The sequence below is a fragment of the Amblyomma mixtum genome, chromosome 3, assembly GCF_055824585.1.
Source record: "Amblyomma mixtum isolate Tamu chromosome 3, ASM5582458v1, whole genome shotgun sequence".
Taxonomy (NCBI): Eukaryota; Metazoa; Arthropoda; class Arachnida; order Ixodida; family Ixodidae; genus Amblyomma; species Amblyomma mixtum.
The window spans coordinates 123,639,314-123,662,261 of NC_143014.1; the positions used below are offsets into that span (position 1 = coordinate 123,639,314).

Sequence of the window (22,948 nt, forward strand, 5' to 3'; positions counted from 1 at the left end):
TTATCAATATATCGCATCTCAAAACTTTTTCACTGTTCGTACAATAAGTAATCATGTTACTTAACTAGCAAAACATTGCAGTGACGTATGTGAAATGGTGCCTGTCATACTGTACATGCAGAGCCCCAAAATTGAATTAGAATATTTTTCATATTACTCGTTTACCACTACTACATAAAGAACACACTCCTCGGGTGGCTGTATATGCTTAAAACCCTGGTACTCGTTGTAAAGAGAGTGTATGAGTTGCAGGTATTAGTAGTGCTATATTGTAGTGATGGTGCTGGTGATTAGTTTTTATTGCGCAAGGGCAGCTTTGGTCAAATAGCGCCATGGCACAAGGTATTTGCGTTTACAAAAGATGGGGTCAAAACCCGTTTTCCAAGCATTTAACCCCAGGGGAGCTGAGCACCAGGCCAGGGGAAAGCTTGTACCCATTGGATCACCAGCCGCCGCGGTGGCTCAGTGGTTATGGTGTTCGGCTGCTGACCCGAAAGAAAGGGTTCTATCCCTGCCGCGGCGGTCGCATTTCGATGGAGGCTAAATACTAGAGGCCCATGTACCATGCGATGTCGGTGCAAGTAAAAGAACCCCAGGCGGTTGAAATTACCCGGAGCCATTCACTACGGCGTCCCTCATCAGGGACGTTAAATCCTATAAAACCAAACCAAACCGACCAAATGCATCACCGGAGGGTGCTCGGCGGCTCTGGGGATTGAACCTTGTGCCTCCCGCATGCGAGCTGGATGCTCAAACTGCTAGTCCACCGCTGACGTTGCTGTATTACAGTGATCAAGTGTCGCCTTCACTGCTCCTCGCAGAGTGTTAACTGAAATCGTCTGCTCTCACGAATGGCGGATATCTTGTCTTGCAGGATTACGTTACCATTTAGCGAAGGTTGCATATATGACCAAAACAAAAATTAACATTTTTGTAACTTTTAAACACTGCCATGGGGTGCTCCCTGCGTGAACACAGCGAAGCTGCTAACAACAGCTAGGTCGCGCACCAGTGCAATGAGACCGCAACAGGGCAGTTGCCTGAAGGAGGCCACCGCTGTGGCTCAGTGTTTATAGCGCTCGGCTGGTGACCCGAAAGACGCGGGTTCGATCCCGGCTGCGGTGGTCGAATTTCAATGGAGGCGAAATTCTAGAGGCCCGTGTACTGTGCGATGTCAGCGCACGTTAAAGAACCCCAGGTGGTCGAAATTTCCGAAGCCCTCCACTACAGCGTCTCTCATAGCCTGAGTCGCTTTGGGACGTTAAACCCCATAAACCAAACCAAACCTGAAGGAAGGCAAGCTTGGGTGAGTTGATGCAGCTCCGCACTGACTGCAAACGATGCAGTTTCGTGGTTCAAAATAGTGTTTCCTTCTATTCACGCCTTGTCTTGAGTACAGCACTGTGTTGTTCCGTTTACAGTTTGTATTTTTTCAGCCACGCATCACATAAAACGTCCTCTCCGTAGAGCGAGAGGCCCCTCCAATACGGAAGCGAAATGACCGTATGAATGCCGTCTACGCAGTGCATATGCGTGCCCTTCACGCTGCTCAACGAGTACACGAATCCCATCTGGTCCGTGCCGAAAGAGGAGCTGCTGGGTTCTGTGGCCACGAGTGAGATACCCAGCTACGTGGACAACCTGCTGCTGCTCATATTCGGCGGCATCCCCTGGCAGGTACGACAGGCACGAAGGAAAAAGCTGCACTGGCTAGGCTCATAAGCTTTTCTGAAGCGCAGCCGCTGCTTTTCGGGAATTAAGTATCCGAACGGAATATTGTAGTATTTCCGACATTATTGGGGAACCTTCCCGGTCAACACATACTGATTATTGCGATGTATTTCTATACTGTATGTCCCAAGATTGTGGGAGTTTAATTGGTGAAGATAAACACGTTCTACGCTGATTAAGCGTGGCTGACACATATCAAAACCGCCAGACCCCACCCCGTGATCGCGTACGCTACCGAGCGCACGCCGACCACGGCGGGCCTTGCTCTGCGGGAACAAAGGTTGCTTGCGGAGCAGGAGTTCGTCTGCTACGTGCACCTCAAACATGGCGGCCGGCGGCGGCGCACCGCAGCGTCGCGGCGCGGCTGCGTGCCAGTGCATACCACCTAGCTTTGTGAACGTAATCGATGCGCGATGAGATATAAAATGGACGAGTGATGAATTGACGTTTAGTTCGGGATGTTCATATATTTTATGAAATAAGCAGAGTGGAGATACCTTTCTGCATGCAGTATTCAAGAAGTTGGAGTTATAGGATATTTTTTTTCGTAGCTGTAATGCTGCTTGTACGGTTTTAGTTAAATAAGATGAAGCGCGCCGATTTATTAAGATGACTGGCTAATACATCAGTTTCTTTACTACATGAAATGAGCAACGCCTCACCATTAACATGCCCGGCTATCCTTACTTAATTGTCTGCGTGGTTGGCAAGGGCGTCTGCAGAACTTTCTCCGGGGGGGGGGGGGGGGGGGCACCCGGGATGGGGGCGGCGGTAGGTTAGCAGCAAAAAGGAACTAGTACATAAATAGCATCCGTAATTCCAAAAGGGGGGGGGGGGGGCAACCGCCCCCTCCCCTAGCCCCCCCTTCCGGACGCCCATGATGGTTGGTTGTCGCTTCTCGCATGTGTGTGTTGTGTTGGGTTTAATGGCACATAGGCAGCTAAGGCCATCATGCGCCAAGCACAAGGTATAGTCTTGCGTGTGTGTGCGAACAACACTTGCGTTCAACTCCGAGCGTGTTTCTTCCATGTGGTTTGGTTTTGGTTTATGGGGTTTAACGTCCCAAAGCGACTAAGGCTATGAGAGACGCCGTAGTGGAGGGCTCCGGAAATTTCGACCACCTGGGGTTCTTTAACGTGCACTGACATCGCACAGTACACGGGCCTCTAGAATTTCTCCTCCAAAGAAATTCCAGCCGCCGCGGCCGGGATCGAACCCGCGTCTTTTGGGTCAACAGCCGAGCACCATAGCCGCTGAGCCACCGCGGCGGCCCTGTTTCTTTCCATGTATTTTAAGCCTGTCTTGCGTCGCCCTTCCAAGTGAATGCCTTCAAACACGGCATTTTTGTGACCCCTCCCCGCCCCAATGCCCCCGTGTTTTTTTTTTTTGTTTTTCGCAGGATTACTTCCAGAGGATACTGTCCACCAAAAGTGAGTTCCGCGCCAAGGCACTGTGCTACGTGGGATTCCTAGGCACCCTGGTGATGGCAGTGCCGCCCGTGCTCATTGGCGTCGCCGTTAAAGCAACAAGTGCGTAACAAGGTCAATTCTATTGGCTACGTGCTTCGCATCAATTATCCCATTGCTGCCGGCCGAACACCGCATATTACTCTCTATTCCACCCGGAGGCAATCAATTTTCATTGTACGCTGTAGAAACCAAATGCAGTCTTAAATCAAGAAAACGAGTATCAGAGAGAAGAAAGGAACAAAAAAAAAAACCTCACAGAACGGCTACCACTGTGTGACGCGAGCTTCAGCGGTAGCTGTTGAAGTATATTCCTTTCACCGCAACCATCCTCCGGTTACAGAGCCTCCTCCCGGCACGTTAACCGCCCGCTGGGTTCCTGCGCTCTTACCATGCCCTCCTCCTTTGCGATAATCCTCCTCCGTCTCCTTCTACGGTAACCACCTTCCGGTTACGCATTCCTCCGCTCACGTTACACCGCGGTAACGCACTGATAATACTACTAAAACCACGCGAAACCTATAGGGAACGGGCCATTACCAGCTGTTGCTGTAAAGATAACACAGGCGAGAGCGCCTATATCTTTGCTTAACATACGAAGCTCGAATCGGAACGATAAAATGAAGAATCATACAAGCGTCGAGTGAAGATGAAGTGCAAATTTACTGCCGCATTTACTGAACGACAGTCAATTAAACGGAACTTCTTGCTGGGCTAGTTGGTAATTCGTTGTAAAGTAAAGGCTCCAGAAACCACACACACACACACACAAGACAAGAGAACAGGACAGAGCGCCACTCACAAGTAGTTTATTTTGCAGAATCCCGATACATATATACACTTAGCCAGCGCCTGCGCAAGGAACAAACTTACGCATCAATGTGATAACGAACGCTCAAAAACTTTTTTCCCGCCTTATACAGAGATACAGGTTTCGCTGACACCCGAACTGCCTTTCTTACTGTTATGATTGTACTTCTGGCCACGTGGGCCCGAGCAAGCAGCAACCGAGAACGGTCGACAAGGCCGACAACCTCGCGACGGCGGTAGACCAGTGTAGTGCTTGTGATGCCCCCCAGCCTAAGTGGATTAAGGCAGCGGACTCCCTCTACCGGAGTGATCACGGCAGCAGCGGCGAAGGTCGAAGACCGGCGAAGGCCGAAGATGCGAAGAGGGCTGGCCAGGGCATTGGCAGCGGCGGAAGCAGCGGCGACGATGGCGGCGTCAGTTGGCCGAGCCTACCCTCGGGTCGCCGTACGACGGAGTGGTGCTACGCAAAGTCAAGCTGTTGCTGTTAATTGAAAGACGGCTGTGTCCTCGACAGAGGTCTCGCGTTTTGGACATCCGGCGGGGTAGCACGAGGACGTTCGTTCACCTGCTGGTAGACTGCGGTAGATTCATTTCCCGCAGTGTTTGATTACTCAGCCTTTACCCCTTCCCATCGACCGAGCTGCGAGAGAGCGGGACAGCCCAGCACCGCCCCTGCCATGGGTGGTAACACCAGCGTCCACATCTGTCCGTCCGATTGGACAGCGTTCTTCGAACTTTATTCCCCAGTCACGGATCTGGGGAATCCGAACCCTATTTAACTCGGCTGTGAGTGTGGCCGGGAGACGCCCGTTAACTCCCGTCGACTCCCGTTGGCGAAGAAGTTCCCTTCCACTGAGAGTCACTCTCAGTCGCTCTTTTCTAAATAATGTAAATAGTTGTACAAAGTTTTCTTTGCCTTCCTCCTAACCCAGTCTCCCATCCTCCTCGTCCCATCACCGGTCCGGCCATGCTACCCGGGTCGCAACATTACTGATATAGAACGCTTCAATCAGTTCTCTGGCTTTGATATTGCTGCTTCTGGCAAGGATCCGCACGGATGAGAAGCATGGCTCACAAGAGCGTGAAGGGCAGTGTCTGATATGTTTCGGCAAATTTTGGCCCTCTTTATTTTGTTCTACGTTTTGTTCATGTTCCCTGATTCGCTCATTTACGCAGCGCCCTGTTTGTCCTATATATAGGAACGACCGTACGAGAGGGGAATTTCATAAACAACCCCTTCGGCACATTTCATGAAAGGTCGCCCATGCCTACCACAGCCTCCTTCTTGTTCTTTTTCTTTTCTTTTGTCGATTCGAGAGCAAATGCTTCCGAGCTTCAGGGAGGCTGAAAAGACGAGCGGGACACTGCGAGCAGGCATAGTGTCCCGCTCGTCTGCGAGGCAGCGGGGCGCAGCTGCCGCGCGGTCCTGTTACAGCTTGCGATTCAGGTCTCTTTTTCACTCTCTTCTATTTCTCTCTCCGCAACAGCGTCGCTTCATTTTCACCCCTTCAGACCTCTTTCATATTTGGCCGCCCTTCCTGTTCTCTTGTTCCTCTCTCCTCTCTTTCCTGGCCAGCGTTCTTTTCGCTTCTTTCTGTCGTTCTCTCCGTGACAGCGTCCCTCCATTTTCTCCGTGTTCACTGAGGACGACAGTAACCACGGCCGGCCCCCATCCCGGGTTCGTCTGGACCACGAGAACAGCCGACCGCTTCGGACCACCTGCAACGGGGACGCTCCTCACCGACGTGCGCGGGTGCCACCATGCCCTGGCCTTGTTCACATCGCCTGCTCATTGCTTCTTATAACCTGCGCTACTCCCAGTGCCCCACCGCGATCCCAATCCGCCTCACTTCCCTATCCTTTCATTCCCCTTCCCAGCAAATCCCGGTTGCGGTGACCCCCTCAGCGGAGGCAATTGCCAGGCTGAGCTCTCCCCCCTTCCTTTCCCCATAACCCAGCGCTCCTCCATCAAGGATAATCACAATTATTATTATTACTTCTTCCTTTCTCTCTCCCATCGCCACCCTGCTTCAATCGGCGACCTTGGACGCACCTCATCCACGAGGCGGCTCGGGGTGGGCTCCGTACAAAGGCTCACGCCGTGAAAACTCAGGACGGGCTTTGCGTCATTGGCTTGCCTTCGCAAGCCAAGGCATCTGGAAGCCGTTGCCTTTCCTCTTTCTTTATCTGGGTGCGCCAAAGTCTGCTCCACTTGAAGGCCGAGACCCGGACCAGGGAAATAAATTGCGCTACACACTGTTACGTGGGAGCGAACTTCCTCTCTTTCAATGCGAAAGCCTTATTAGTCCCATTAGACGAAATTCCGTCGGCGACCGTCATTCAGGGTCGCCGACGGGTCACAAAAACATGGCGTCGCAACAGCCGTCGTCTAGCCACCGAAGCGGCTAGTGCGACGACGGCATGCACAATAGATACCCGGAGCAGCCACCCTGGTATCTGGACACCTCAACCGAGTTGTGAGGAAGGGCCGTTCTCTCTCCCATCTTTCACCCATTCCTTCCGTTCCCTCACGGCGCAGTTCAAATGCAGGTCGCAGGAACAGTTTACTCAGAGTAAATTGTTCGTTCTAGATTGAGGGGAAATTGGCAGATTTCACCCTCCCTGTGAGATTTCGCCCTATATATATACCGAGCCATCCGCAGTCTGCCCCCTTCACGGCTTGGAACATGGCGCCGCTTGTCGAAGCGCTCGAGAGCCCTTCGTTTCACGGCGAATTCGCCTTCGTACGTTCGTTTACTGTGCGTCATTCTAACAAAAAAAACAACATCGGATTGGGCGTTAGCCTTCTCCGTATTTCGTTTCGTCCCCACGGTCCTCACCACGAAGCTTTTGCAGTGAATTGGTTTCGCTTTAAGATTTGGTCCAGATTGCCCTGCAATACTGAGCCTAACGTACAATACGCCAAGTACCGCCACCATGGAACCGCTGGAAAAGAGAAGCAGGCACCGTCCTCGCAAAAAGTAGCCAGGCAACGGAGTTTGTTTCTCAGTCGTGCTTTAAATCTATGTAAGGCGAGAAGAACCTTTGTCCTCACCTTTCGAGGCTTTTTGGTCTTGATAGTTTTGCCTCGTAAGGGCTGGTTACTTTTTGGCAAAGACGGTACATGCCACGCACCATTCTATAGAACGTGCGTAGGTTTGTCAACCTCTGTAAGATCCTTCTAAACATGAGAAGGTAGTCCAATTCATTTCATGCTGTCACCATCCTCTTCACCTTTACACTTGCTCACCATTTGCTCTTTTCAACACCTGTGATTGTCCCAGTGTGCCCATGTGACTGCACGGCGAGCGGTGTTTTTTGTTGTTGTAGGTTCAGAAAAGGGGCAAAGCTTCAGAGCATGCTCAGGACACGGCCCCGTCGCAACATATTGCACGAGCAATTGCTTGGGCAACAGGAGTTGGTGAATGCGTGATACGACTATGCAGAACAGATATTCCGATTTAACGGAGGACGATGACCTTCGTGTTCAAGAGAAAATGACAATCTCACAAATATTACGAAGAGACGTCGGGGGTACGGCAGCTAGACAGTATACTGGAAAGCTTTCTCAGGCGACAAAAGACCTGATTAAGGAACGCTAAAGTATGAATGCCTACAACCTCACAGACATGATATAGTTGGCATATCATCTACTCCCCCCTCCATGTTCGGACTATTTAAAGTACTCAGAATTTCCACGGGTCACCGTTCTATACGGCAAGTGAAACGAATGTGAAGGAAATGGGATTGGTTTTACGTTCCGAAAATCTAGAATTTTCGCACATGCTTCCCCTCGACCCACAACACTCCACAGCGGCGCGTATATATATATGTAGCCCAGTTGTGTACGTCTGGCAAGCAAAAACCGCCTAATTATCATCATCTCTACAGAAGCGCCGTACGGGGGCGGAGAATGGCCACCTTCCGTCCCTATATAAGTCGCGCGCGACTGACAACTTGGTTCGTCCGCATGGGCGTGCAGGATGGAACGAGACAGCTTTCCCCAGCGGAGCGGACCCGACGGACGAAAAGTACGCACCCATGATGCTGTCCCTGGCGCTGCAGTACCTCACCCCGACTGCGGTGTCCTGCGTGGGGCTGGGAGTGATAGCGGCCGCCGTCATGTCCTCGGCCGACTCTTGCCTGCTGAGCTGCGGATCAGTCGCCGCCAGGAACATCTATGTGCCGCTGTTCAGGCCCAAGGCATGCACCAATGCCAGTTCCGCGGAGGCTTATTTGTGGCCAGTAGCGCTGGAAAATTAATGAGACCTGACGCTTGCAAGGCGCTCAGCCTTTATTCTGCGAGCTTTGCAGCAGCCTTGAATCCAATCGGCATCAGGTTTTGTGGCTGCACCGCTTCTTAGCTGGCAAGCTGTCCATGGGTACCGGCGCGACGCGATGGACAGGTTGGTGCATAGCTTAGTGCAGACCAAGGAGTAAGAGAGAAAGGAGCGCCGACTCCGCTGAGAAGATGGGATCAATTTTGCATCATCAGAGAAAGCTTGGTGAGGGATCTGATAGGCGGCGCTCGGATTTGCCGCTCGGATCAAAAAGACAACTATTGACGAGAGAACGACAAGACAAGCGCTACATGCAACTATTTATATCGAAAGCGGGTGATTATACAGTCATGGGGAGGGCGGTCCTCGTGAATAAATATTTGCAAGTAGCGCTTCTCCTGTCGTGCCGCCAATATATGCAGTATTTTTGCGTCTCCTCTTCACTAAGAATCACTGTTACCTTGCACCTTCAACAGGGTCTGAGAAACGGAACACTCAATACGCAAGCACAGTTTCAATATCGCGAGTGTATTGGTGACAAAAACAGCCCGGTGTTTTGGGGTGTGCTTTGCAGAAATCACCCCTATGGCACTGCACGGGTGCCAAGTGTCACAGGTTCATAAAAATAGTCAGATCCATTTGCAGTACATCTGAGCGCCACTGGCTCTAAATGTGAATTCATATATGATGGGCGCATAAGATCAGAGAATGTGCGACCCCTGTGGATGCAGAGCCTATTCCTGTTAGCAACCGTGAAAACTTTTCGTGGTCTGCATGCCGCTTAGTACGCAGGCATATGTGCGTATGTGCATATATACGTGCAGATTCAGTATCTTCAGAACGTTTGTGCGTGGAGTACCTCCCTACTGAAAAATCCGGTATGAATTTTAAACCGGAACCGCATACCGGGTTATTGTACAGGATTTGCGATACCGGATTACTGGAATATCCTGTATAAAACAGGAAAGTCCTGTATAATACAGGACTCTCCTGTTTTGTACAGGATACTCCGGTATCGCAAATCCTGTACAATAACCCGGTATGCGGTTCCGGTTTAAAATTCATACCGGAATACAGGACAGTCCTGTATTAAACAGGCTAGGCCCGTATTATACAGGAGGGCCCTGTATCACAGGACAAAGGCAGAATAAAATGCTTCAAATATATCCCACTTGGACTAAATCTGCCCAAAAACTGGGGCCATAAGTGTACATGCCAAATGCTGAAATATACAGAGCCTCAGAAACTGGTAATCTGCGATTATCAGCAACTCGCATTGCAGTCGATGTGCCATTGTGTTATTTGCTCCCACCTTTTACCAAAGTATTGGTAGCTTGGTGAGTATTATAATGCATCAAAAACTCCAAAAGATGTTTATTTTTTCCGCATGTCTTGAACCAGCTCACTAAGGTAATAATTTAACCCTTTGCGACGATCTACCGGCGCTGGGGTCTCTACAGGGTGCTGGCCAATGAAGTAGTCAAAAGCACCTGCAGAAAAGAAAATATGATTGGTAGTACATAATGCCCCCAGCTTATCATTTAATTGCGCACTGACACACAACATAATGCATTGAGCACTGTGACATGCAACTTACGGCCAATGGCTTGTAGCTTTTCAGGGGTCATTGGCTTTCTGCCCACTGTGGAGGCTTCTGACTTCAGGTTCCAATGGCAAGCTTGCCCTGTAACGCCCCTTTCCAGGAGTTGTGGAGTCGTCCAAAGGCTGCGTCTTTACAGAAACGCGAATCTTTGGGTGCCACCATAACTGCTGCGCACGTTGCCGAAGGAATAAAAATTCCATTCCCGAGGTGGACCTGTATGCAATAACAAATGCATACCCCAGTAGCACAAACGGGGCTCTGAATTGCGGGCCCCCGTGGGCCCAGACAAGCCACAGACAAGCCAGGCGTCTCAAGACGCCAGGCCCTGAGCATTGGCAATGCTCAGTATCGTGAATGCACCTCCCGCCTTCCATATTTGAATCAATAATGTATTGAAAATCTGCGTCGTAACATTGTTGGTGTGTAAACAGGTTGCTCAGACGATTGCGATGCTTGCGTGGTCATCCTCCATTATTTACGGCACATACCGCAGCATCGATGCGATGCGTGATGTTTGTTCAAGGTCTTGAGCCGCTCCCCCTCAGGACGCTTATCAATGATTGCTCTCGCACGTATACACCATGTGCCTCTGTAAAGAAATAATACAAACTATAAAACTAATTTTAGTCGTGCTATCATGAAGGACAAGCAATTTCGGTATGTAACTGAAAGAAAATTTTGCGCTATTTCGTCCCTCTACGCTGTGCAGTCTACAAAGTTTTAGTTAAAAAGATACTGAACAGTTAGAACGTTTCTGTTGACGCCGAGCATATAACCGAGACGGAGGCAGTACTTAAAGAACAGAGTGATTTAAAATGCGTACTTACGTCCTAGCAGCACGACGTCGCCGTCATAAAATCCGCCTTCCACCGGTCAAATGTTCACCACCGGCCTCCACCGGTCAAATGTTCACCACTCACGTCTTTCGGAGCGAAGTCATTCATCACTGAGACAAGGATGATAGGGTTCCGCCATATTTGCACTGGACGTACGCATGAAAGGCGATGTCATCTTTGATCATGGATTGATCAAGGCAACACGAAGAGAGGCGCAAAAAATTGTATAACACAAATTCAACGCCAACGAGCGAGTGCCAGCGTGTTTTCCCAGCTACCTTCATCGCTTGACACTCAACCCAGCCGCAGGAGAGAAGTAAAAACCTGTTCCAAACAAACGCAGGAAAGGCGGGGGGGGGGGGGGGGGGGGGGGGGGGGGGGGGGGGGGGGGGGGGGGGGGGGGGGGGCACTTTTGCAAAAAGTCACCGCGAAGCGGCCGGGGACAGTGAACAAGCAGAATCGGAACCTCCTCGCCACTTCATGGAAGTCGCGGGGAGCGTGGTCGGGAATGCGGCTTAAAATGTTCGGTCGTGGGTTGACAGACACAGAGGAGCCGAAGGGGAAGGAACAAAGCCCGATAGAAAAACCAGGAATGCGCAGGTTTTTTTTTGTTGTGACGGACCCAGGAAAAGCAGAGAAGGCGGTGATGAGAGAAAAAAAAAAGCTTTAAAAAATTTGCGTAAAGACGGGTTACTCGTGTAAGGTTTCTACAGGTGGTTTTTGTTTTTATTTTGTTCTCTCGAGCGCTGTATCTTCTAGCTAGCACGAAGCGTCGCCCTTAAAGGGTCCCTGAAACGGTGTCCATGTAGGCAAAGAGAAGTCGAAGTATTGATAGACATTGAACGATCCATCATCGTACCGCAAAAATTTTTGATCTACCTTGTGCGGAACCAGAGATAATGGCTATTAAAAATGACCACCAGCCTTTTCCCTCTCAACTCGTACACCGGAGCGAACCATAAAAAAATAAAGATTACAGGCCGGGACCATGCTCCGCCCACAAATACGTCATCGACGAGATCGGTTTGTTTACTTCCGGTTGACGCGCTCTTTCGCTCGATCGCTCGCTCGCTTTCCCGCTGTCTGCTATGTTCACCTGTGTCTCGCAACCGTCGCTGCGGCTTCTCTCGTACTATAGACCCCGAGCTGAAGGAACGACTTTTGCGGATGAGTGCCGAAATGGGATTTCAGCCTTAAGGCAGGGACACATGAGCGAAAAGTGTGTGCGATTCGCTGCGGCGCGCCGTTGTGAACGACGTCGTAACAACCGATCGCAGCTCGTCGCCTGCGTCCAACCTGCTGGATGTCTACGACAAGCCGCGCGCGGAAAACGCAACGACGGGAAGCGGGAGCCAATACGAGTGCGGAGAGCGGCAGCGTCATGATGCCGTACAGCGCGCTGCTCAGGGCGCTCGGGGCCGAGCCACGCCGGACCGGCCTGCCAGCCTTGATGCCGGCCACCGGCGACTGAAAAACGCGCTAGTATTGTTTGCTCTCGTCCATAGCAAGCCCTTGGATAGATGCATGTCAAAAATGCATAATTTCTGACGATCGTTGGCCAATACCAAGTTGCTGGTAAAAGTGATGACTGCGATACAAGCAAATTTCATCCAACAGCCGATTTGGTGCTGCTGCTACTTGGTGCGGTTCGCCTACCGTCTGCTAGCTCCGTTGCTGAAGGCATCGTGGAAATCGAACATATCTTTTATTATGGGACGAGTTCGCAGTAAAGCGATGTGAATAGTAGGCCTTTTATTATAGCGCAGGCAACTTCCGAAGCGCCGTCAGCTGCGGTTTCAATGCGAAACCAGATAGGCCTAGCGACGACTAGGGCAGCCTGGGACCAGCGCGCAGTTCGTCGCGCGGCGTTGCCGCAGGCGGTGTCGTTGCCGAAAGATCCACTTTTACACAGACATATTTTCGTTGCTCGAATCTAGGACGCATCCTCGCTGGTATCATGGCTGTTTTGCATTTTCTTGTGCGAACGTGATGTACGCCGAGCATGCCGGCCGGCCGGCCAGCCTGGATCCCGTCTGCCGGCGACATAAAAACGAGCTAAAGTGTGTTCTTGACGTAAATGATAAACCCTGGGATAAGAAATGTGAAACATGTGTCATTTTTGAGGATCGCTGACCAATACTGAGCTGCTGGTAAAGGTAACGACTGTGATACGAGCAAATTTCTTGCCACAACCGTCTCGCAGCTGCCGCTGGCCCGACGTGGGGTCCGACTCGCCTGGCGCCCGCTCGCTTCGCTGCAGAAGGAGTCGCGGAAAGTGACCATACTATTATTTTATTATGAGATGATGCTGTTGACTGCAAAGCGATGTGTAGAGTAAGCCTTGTATTATAGCTCAGGCGACTTCCGAAGCGCCGGCCGCTGCAGCTTCGATGCCAAAGAGGCAATAGGCCTAGCGACGACCACGGCAGCCAGGCAGCAGCAGAGCTCGTCGCCCTGAGCGCCCGCGCGCGGTGCCGTTGCCGAAAGCTCGCAACATAAGCAGGCGTGCTTTGTCGCTGCTCGAAGTATTTCTGATAACAAGGCGATCTTGCCTTGTGATATTTGTACACCGTCCCAAGCAGCGCTCAGGCATTGCTGCACGGCGGCGAAGTGCGACACCGGTTGTGAGCGGAGCTTGGGTAGGGCGGCGCAGCGATGCTCACCGCTCCGTGTCTCCCTGCTTGTAGTGGGGCGGCAGTTCGCAAGCGACGATCGGTGCAGCGCGTCGGCCAAGCTTTTAAGGACACGCCGTTCAGAAATCGAGCGCTGAATCCTGACGACGACGACGGCTCGCTCACTTCCATCTTTCGGCAGACAGTGCCGAAGGGCAACATCTTGCCGAACCCTGGCTTTGCAACCAACGACACAGCACGGCCGGTCCATTTTGATTGCGCATGCGACGGAGGTCGCGACAGAAATCAGTAGTGCGGTGACTCCAAATCGCACCTCGATTCTCGATTCGGCTCGACGGCGGCGCCGGCGGAGTGACACAAGCGGCACGAGCAGACGAAAACATTGTAAACCGGAAGTGCAGTACTAATTTCTGACACCGAACACACATTAACTGCGTAAACATGCATATAAACGACAACTCTGCTTGCTGAAATGCGAAATGTTTCCGAAAAGAGTAAGAGTGTGAAGTATCTAGAGCTTCTAGTTTGTTAAATGCGTGATTTCACGTTGGCACCGCGAACCAATCATAGCCCAGCACTTGTGACGTAAAGAGTACAAACTGACGTAATGAGTACGGATTCGGGCGGAAGTTCACCGCCGCTGGTCGCCGCGAGGCTCGGGAGAGGTAGTTTTTGAAAATGTATTGTAAATTATCTACTCGCCTTTGATGTATTGTACGCGGCATGAACGTTCAGTGGCCTACGCTCTACATAATGCAAGTATTTGTTTGCCAACCTCAGACACCCCTTTCAGGGACCCTTTAAGGGAACACCTCAAGCTGCCGGCTCCGTTGAATTAACCTTTTCTTGTTGGTCGATAGAAATGTTCTGGGCGATTTGTGATTAGCATGCCTTCCTGATAAAGTGAAGGGTGCGGCCGCTCGGGATGGCACTTGGACAAGTTGCGTTATCAATGGGCAATCACTTGACGAAGAAGAAGTGCAAAGAATTCCTGCACGAAAACCAAGAATTTTCTTTCTTCATCGATGCGTCGCTACAGACTGCCGCTAGCGAACATTAAAAAAGCTGCTGCAATGAACGCGACAGTAACAAACCTTTTGGAGCCTCTGGCGCAGTCACCGGAGGCTCGCCATGTTTATCAGCCAGTCGTGAAGTTCTGCACTGTGAAATCCAGAGTAATCTGCGCAGGACTTACGAAGGCTGCTGGCGGATATATACTAGCCGTGTGCCCGCACACAGCCGCCCTGACTTTGTCAGGGTGCTGCACGGGAAGCCAATATGGCGGTTGCCCTCAAATCACCAAATCATGCACAAACTGCATGTTTTGCCACTGCGAAGCTCACGCTTAGCCCTTTTCTTTTCCTAGCCCTTTCAACAAAACCGTGTATGTGTTGATTATCGCACTTATGCGCGCGCTGCCCCCCCCCCCCCCCTTTCCCCTAAAAAATATCTGCTGGCGTACAACAGTCAATCTGCAGACCAAGCACCAAAACCGCGGCACATATCGCTCTGAATACAGGCTGGTATGTCCGGTTTGAGCTCCGTACCGGACTAGTCTGTCCGGTTTGAGCTCCGTACCGGACTGGTCTGTCCGGTTTGAGCTTCGAACCGGGAATGGACTGTCCGGTATGAGCTCCGTACCGGAGCGGTCTGTCCGGTTTGGGATCGATACCGGACCGGTACGAACCGGTATAGCCATCAAACCGGACGGGTCTCGCCGGTATGAGAGTGATACCGGACCGGTATGAAACCGATATGTTCCGGTAAAATCCGGTTTGCCGCAATACCGGATTTTTCAATAGGGCTGTGGCACCTCAGAGTGCGTTGTGATGGTTTTATGCGGATGTGCTCGCAAATGTTGGGGAAGGGCAAGCCTCCTGGAAGATAAGGAAACAGCTTCTATTTTTCTAATACCCTTAAACAGGATACGCATTAGAATGGCAATGGCAAGCAGTCTTTCAAGTAGTAATTGTAACTATAACGGTACTTACCCTTTCGTGAAGGGTGTTCGTACATTCGAACTGCGCTCTAAAATGGGTGTAATTTTCTCTAACACACCCATAGTATGGGCGTTTGGTTGGAATGAATGCCTTTTTTTTAGGGTTGCGAGGGAGTGAGTTTAGACCCTTGAGGGTGCAAGTAATTCAGAGTGTTCAAATGCATTTTTTCGACATTATGGCAGCAAGGCCGGTAGCCCTCATGAAATGAGGAAAGGAGGAGAATGTGGCTCGGGGCCGTGCACGCGGCAGAAGTTCCTTCCTGGAGAAAAAAATAAAACCAAGAAAATCGTAGCTTTCGCAATGAAGTTAGCATGAGCCTTTTATAAAGCATCCCAGAGCTACTCCCCGAGTGTCGTACATTCCACATCCCTTCTCCCGGGCGATGTCGTCTGAAGCGCAAGGCATAAGCGCCCATTTAGTCTCTCGCAATCAGGTTAGGGTTGGTAGCGTCGTGAGCAATATGAGACGGAAGACACTTTTTGCACAAAGTAGTAAATTTCCTGGTTATTTCTCCACTAAATTTCAGTACGACATTTGGATATTATACGCTAGGAGAAAAACTATTTAGACAACAGAAAAAACCGTGCTTGTCACATATATTTGTGGAGTAATCAATAAATGAATGCTCAAACTCAAACTCATACTGCACACGACTGCACATGTAGCACAGTTGTAACGGCGATTGTTCTCAGGACAAATTAAGGCCTAACCACTCGCGGTCTTGCCTCCGTCGACAGGCCTCGGACACCGAGGTGGTGTGGGTCCTTCGGCTGTGCGTGGTTACCGTGGCGGCAGCGTCGGCCGCCATTGCCGTGTCAGTGCACTCGGTGTACGACCTGTGGGCGCTCAGCGCCGACCTGGTATACGTGGTCCTGCTGCCGCAGCTTCTGGGCGCCGTGTTCTTGGGCCGCCGGTGGTGCAACACGACGGGCTCCGTGGCCGCCTTTGCGCTGGGCCTGGCGCTGCGCGTGCTGGGCGGGGAGCCCGTGCTGGGAATCCCGGCCGTCATGCACTACCCGCTCTACGACGGCAGCAGGCAGCTGTTCCCCTTCAAGACGGTCACCATGCTCCTGTCGGGCGTCACGCTGCTCGCCGTGTCCCGCGTGGCCGACTGGGTCACCGGCTCCAAGCGCGCCGCGCGTCTCGAGGCACCGCCTTCGCCGGCCGCCGTCAAGCTGCCCAAGGAGCGAGTGCTCTCCTCGAATGACTTGTGGAAGTAGGTGCTGTGCACAGACAGCCACGGCGAGCGAGTCGCCTCTTTCTGTTGCAGAAAACACTGATGGCTGCACAGGGGACTTTCTCCGGGATACACAAGGCCTCGCAGCTGTAGTATTATGTAAGGGAAAGCCACTCTGCCGCGTGGCCAGTGATAGTGACATCCAGGTGAGCTCGTGAGAGGGCGCTTTCGAGAATGTGGTGCCGTCTACGGTCATGTAATCTAAACTTGCATGACTCAAGTGGGTGTGGGCCTGGGAGTGGGCGTTGCAGCTATGGCTGCCACTTCTTCGCTTCGGACGAGAAAGGGGGGTCTGGGAGGCTGTTAATTACCTCTCGATTGTTATGTTCACTTCGCTTTGCTTGTGTGTTGCGCTTTCGCGCGTTTCATGGTGCTAGTACTGTTCGCAACAAATGGCAAAAAAAATCTGCCCTCGAGAATGAATCCTACATAATAACAAACTCCTTGTTTCGTTTTTTTTTTTTTGCATTCAAGGCACTGTTTTATATAGCGATGATAATGATGATGAATGGGTGCTGAAGGAGACGCAATCTCTCTGCTGTTACTTACTGTACGTTTATAAGATGTGTTCGTAGGGCTGGTTCGGAAAAAAATTAGGTGTAAGGGATATATAAGGGAACACGGTAGCAGCCTCAGATTTTCTGATGACGTTGCCGTGTTAAGTTACTAAAGGGATAAATCGCAGAGTATGATTGATGACTTCAGCAGGTAAAACGCAACGATAGGTTTAAAAATTAATACTAAGAAAGCTAGAAGCACTCCGGCAAGGGAACAACGGTTCACGGTAGGCAGCGAGCTATAACGCAAGAAATCAGGGAGGGGATTTATTTAGGCCAACTAACCGTAGATCCAGACCATGGGAACAAATTATCAGTGGAATGAGAATAGCTTGGAGAGCATTTGACAAGCACTCTCAAGTTACGAACGTCACCTAACCGAAATCGTATAAAAATTTTATAACAAGTGCCCCATAGTGCTCACCTATGGGGCCACGAAAATTTCTGAAATTTTATTACGGAAAACGCACCGAGCTAGGGAGAGGCAAATGATAGTAACGATGCGACAGAATAGGCGTAGCGTAGGTTACAGAGCCAATTTCCCTAGATAACAATATCCGAGCAGAAATCAACAAGAGCAAATGGACGGGACATTTAATGTGGAGAGCAGATAACCGATGGCCTGTTCGGTTAACAGAGCGGATAAGGAAATGTATTCGGGGGCGTCGAGAGTCAGGCGAGGTGATGCAATAAGGGAAAATTTAAAAGTGATAGGGTATAGCAGCGAATGGTATTGATTGAACGAATACATGGCGGTGTGGGTGAGTTGATGTGACGTGGTTTCGAAATTAGAGCACAACACAAGACGAGTAGATGAGAAAGGCCGGATAGGGTGCCGCTGGCACCCTATCCTGCCAACCATGATGGTTAATTTTACTGGTGGAAGATGGTATTGCCGCCCTTCTAGCCTAGACCTTGTACCCTCTGAACGCAACCGCACAGCAGCAGCTGCGAAGTTGTGCAAGGGATAGAAGGGGCAGAGTGGAGCAGCTGCAGATGATTGTGAAGGATGGGGAAGGCGCAGAGAAGGAGCAGCATGCGCCGATCCCGCGAATACCACGAGAGCAGCAGGAGGGGAAGACGCCAACGCATACGTAAGGCCAGGGAAGTACCGCGTAGGACAGAAATGGGGAGCACAGAACTTGGTGCGCCGAGATGCCGTGCCGCCGTATAGCTTTCTCTTCCTTTGGCGTTGCTGTATGGTTGGGTGTCCGTGTTAGTGCACGTGCTGTTTGTATTAGAATTGAGAATGGAGTGCACAGCAGGGCGTGATCGAAATGATTTGTAAAAAGTCACCAAAGCGGGTAGTGGGCGAACAGGAAGAGCGAGCAGCGTGCGCAACGACCTGCACGAACCTAAGCGTTCGAGGCCGAACAAAGTGCTCAGATGGCCACGTATTTCAGCCCGCACATAGCGGTGGTGTGCGCGGAAGTGCAGATGCCGGCACGTACTACACATGTGCGGGGGGCGGCTCGTGGTGCCAGTGTGGACATGAAACTTGACAGCAACCTTCGCGGGCTGATCCTTTACAAGGGAAAAGCTCTGGGCCAATTTTCGCTTACTTTATTTCAGTTTTCACAACGTTACTCAGTTTTTTAGCTTAACAACTGCCATCCTGTCTGGCGCTATTCGACGCTGACAGATATCCGTGTAGAGGAAGTGTCACCAGCTGGTAGCTCTACGATACTTGTTTTACCTGCAACATCACGGTCTTTAAGATATTTTTGGATTGAACTTCGCGCAGGCTATGCCGTTAAGAAAACAGGTACGTTTTGTTTGTCTGCTCAAGAGACAACAGAACCGCAGGGTGCTTAAGGTTACAAGAACTATGGCTGAAAATTAAGGCTGATGCCTTTTACAGGGATGGTACTGAAGTACTGTAGTTGGTGATGAACATAGCGAATACACGGGCAACTGTAATTTTAATCAACGCATAAATTGGCTGTGGCTTAGCTAAGGTTAAGCCTGGACATACATAGCGAAGAGTGTCATAGTCTCTCACACGCATCACAAACATGGCCAAACGGGTTGTTCACAAAGTCCGACGTAAACACTCTGGACGCACTCGCGCTTTCACTCAGTCTTAACACGTGTTCATTGTAGCGGTGAGTCTGAATCTTCCATGTTTTCCTCCTTCTGCTGCTCTTCCTCTTCACTTTGTTGACTACCAGTGACCACAGCGGTGGCCATAGAGCGTCGTTCGGCTTCTTGGCGACGTCTTCTCGCGAGGCGTTCCTCGCGTTGTTCCGGCGTTTCAGATGCACGTTTCACCTTGGCTCGATCTTTCCTCCGTTGTTCGGCGGCCAGCTCCCAGGCGACTACCTCTGGATCGGAAGAACTCAATTTCTCCGCTCTTCTGCGTCGTTTGGCGCGTTTGGAACGCGCCCGCCAGTTCTCTGCCAAGCGCATTATATACACGCGGCGCACCCTCCTCGCGCATGCACAGTAGCGCGCGGTGCATCTGTCGTAAACACGTGGACCGGCTAAGGTCAGGCGGCGGCGGCGGCGGCCGTGGCGAGGAGGCGACGCACATGCGCAGTAGCGCGTGGCGCATCTGTGGGTCAGGCTGGTCAGGCGGCGGAGTCGGCGAGGAGGCGACGCACCTGCGCCTCTCGTGACGTCACTTCGTTTTCGCACATGCGCAGAACTGGCGGCTCCCCCACACGCGAAACTCGGCTCTGACCCGCGTAGTGTAGCTTTTCGCTACAAAACAATGTACTTCAAAGAGCCAACAAAAGGCTGGGCAGGTAGCTGCAATCTATGCGTTTTTACAGATAGCTGTATGCGGTGTTTTGCCTAGTGTGCGTCGTAGTATCGTAGCAGCGTCGTAAAAGACCCAGTGCAGTGTTTCCAATGTAAACCTGAACCATAAGGAACCCGTGGCCCAGGGTATGGCCGCCCTCGAGAGCCTGCCAGCTCTTCTCACGTGACCTAGGGGGGCCTGGGAGAGCGAGCACACATTGGGAAAAGAGGGGAAGGGTAGAATGGGGTGTAGTGTAGCTATCGCTGTCACTTTTTTAACGGGACAAAGCGAAAGTCTGGGAGATTTTTCACCTTGTGCTTTGTTCTGAGCATGGTGGAAAAAGGACTTCCGAATAAAACTGCCTGTACAAAAAGCAGCGCCAAGATACCCTTTGCGGTGTGAGGATTACGCGTGACCCAACGTTGGCGTGACCGGCATCCGCGGAGAACGCATTTCTCTTCTTTACAATCCCCGCTTCTGGCGTCCAAGGTGAAGCGCCAGTAGTAGGGAGGGGGAGGACAGCCACTTGTTTTCCTGAAGTCACTCCCTCAATTCGTAACGGTTTACACACGTGGGTCAATTTTGTTTAATAGCGCCGGAAGAAGGGCATGTGCGCGGAGGGACTCGTTGCCCATAGCCTGAAAAGAAGTTGTCGGTCCTCTTTTGTTGTTACCGATCACTACAGCCATCGTCGAGCTTTTCGGCTCTCAACCGGGTCTTGTATTCATAATGAAGCCGCCTACTCCCCAACGACGTGAATGAGCTGCTGAGCGCATATTTCCAACACACGTGTCCGTCGGGTAAAAAAGTCAATTCTAAATCAAGGAACCTAATGGTCTTGTCAGAAGGAATTTCTTTGGTAAAAGCCATGTTCTTAGAGCATGCGCTAAAAACATTAAAAGCTGGTCTGCCACAAGAGTGAGCTGGTCTGTTTCATTTAATTTTAAAATGACTAGAAAATCGTCCACATATCTGAAAACCCTAATAACACGTGTCTTGAATGGAATCCTGTAGAATCAAATATTTAGGGGAATCCCCCAAGGTGGAGTAGATTTGTAATAAGGGAGTAATTACTCATTGACGTCCACCCGAGCGCAGCCATACGGCCACAAAGGAAAGCTATACAGCTTTCACAGAAACTTCGTAGTTAAAGAAAAATTCGTCCTGGTCCGGGGTTCGAACCAGGGACCACCGCTACACCGGAGCAGTCGCTCTACCAATTGAGCTAACCGGGACGGCAAGCTTATGGTAGGGCGAGAGCGAATTGATCTATAACTCGAAGTGGGAACAGTGTTGACCAAATATTCAAGTCAATTTTCGGTTTGGTGGTTTGGTTTATGGGGTTTAACGTCCCAAAGCGACTAAGGCTATGAGAGACGCCGTAGTGAAGGGCTCCGGAAATTTCGACCACCTGGGGTTCTTTAACGTGCACTGACATCGCACAGTACACGGGCCTCTAGAATTTCTCCTCCAAAGAAATTCCAGCCGCCGCGGCCGGGATCGAACCCGCGTCTTTCGGGTCAGCAGCCGAGCACCATAGCCGCTGAGCCACCGCGACGGCCTCAAGTCAATTTTCGCTAAAAAATTGTCACAGAGAACTGGCGCTACACACGAGCCAATGCAGATACCTCGATCGGTTTTGCACCACGTACTTGCTGTCATATTGAACAATTGTTGAATTTAAATACACCTTCAACAGCTCAAGAAAAGATTCCAGAGAGATGCCACACTTATTCTGGAAGGAAATTGTCCCGGTTCTTGCAATTAATTCGCGTACAACACAAAAGAGTTCATCATGCGGAACAGAGTAAAACAAGTCCACAATGTCCAACGAGAAGGCTGCATTGCCACCGGGAAAACCGGAACAGAGGCACTCCACTAGGCTCATTGAGCTCTTCACCCTAAAGGGATCCGTCGGCACCAGACCCTCAAAGGAAACCTTGAGGTAGTTTGAGACCACTTTTTGCCAAGAGCCTTCTTCTGTAACGATGGCCCTAAACGGATAACCAGGCTTATGAGTCTTAGCGGTGATGATGATGACGAAATAACTTTATTTGCACCCTTCAAGGAATCAGAGGGCGATGAAGACGAGTCTTGACCGCCGTCATCTTCCTCCCCTTTCAGCAGGCTGGGATCCCTTGGGATTCAGCGGTGTCCAGGGCCAGACGGATGACTTCTTTTTGTTCTTCTTCTTTCTGGCTGGCCATTAAAGCCTCCCAGGACTCTATATTCCTGTCTGGTTCGTTGTGGCTAGGGCATGTCCACACCATGTGGATCATGTCTGCTATTTCATTACACTGTTTACACCTCGGGTCTTGGATCGACGGATGCCATCGGTTTAGTGCGAGTGGGTTCGGAAAAACTCCCGCCTGTAACTTTCTCCATATGACCTCTTCCTTTTTGCTGAGGCCCTTGCATCCTCCAGGTAGTGTCTGTCTTCCTAATCTGTAATGGCTAAGAATATCTTGGTACGTGTTCAGCTCCTCGTCCCTCTGAAGGGGCTCTCTGCTCGACGAGACCGCATTGGGATCCCGGTGTGTGAGTCCTCGGGCCAATGCGTGCGCTGTCTCGTTTCCCCGGAGGCCCTCGTGGGCCGGAGTCCAAACAAGGTTAATTAGTTCTGCCGGTGTCGGGCCGGCAGTCAGAATTTTGACTGCTTCGACAGATACCCTGCCTGCGTTGTAGTTGCGGATAGCCGATTTGGAATCTGTTATAATCACCCTGACATTCTGTTGAGTTAAAGCCAGCGCAATGGCTACCTCCTCAGCCGCTGTTGCATCTCTCTGTTGGGTGCTGCAGCACGAGACTCGGTCTCCGCCCTCCCTGGTCGCTAGGGCTACGAAACCCGTAATGCCTTCATATTCCGCCGCGTCCGTGTAAACCACGTCCTATCTATTGGCTAATTTTTTCTGCAGAGCTTTCGCTCTGTCCTTTCGCGTATACCCTCATGGTGTACCGGACGCATATTCCTTGGGAGTGGTGGGATTCTGATTTTGTTCCTTATGTCTGTTGGGATATTCTCCGTGTGTTTGAGCCGCGCTCGAGGTTCGAA

At 51.1% G+C, this 22,948-nt stretch overlaps 1 protein-coding gene across 1 annotated transcript in view; it reads left to right on the forward strand.

Annotated features, from left to right (window-relative positions):
• The window catches only part of LOC149351689 (high-affinity choline transporter 1-like), a 51,600-nt gene extending 34,291 nt beyond the window's left edge, over positions 1–17,309 (forward strand). Inside the window, exons 6-9 of the mRNA XM_089581051.1 lie at positions 1,525–1,677; positions 3,131–3,260; positions 7,990–8,210; positions 16,097–17,309. Of these exons, the coding sequence (XP_089437177.1) occupies positions 1,525–1,677; positions 3,131–3,260; positions 7,990–8,210; positions 16,097–16,579 (987 nt within the window). The 3' untranslated portion in view covers positions 16,580–17,309. The remainder of the gene's footprint in view (positions 1–1,524; positions 1,678–3,130; positions 3,261–7,989; positions 8,211–16,096) is intronic.
• Positions 17,310–22,948: the final 5,639 nt, after the last annotated feature.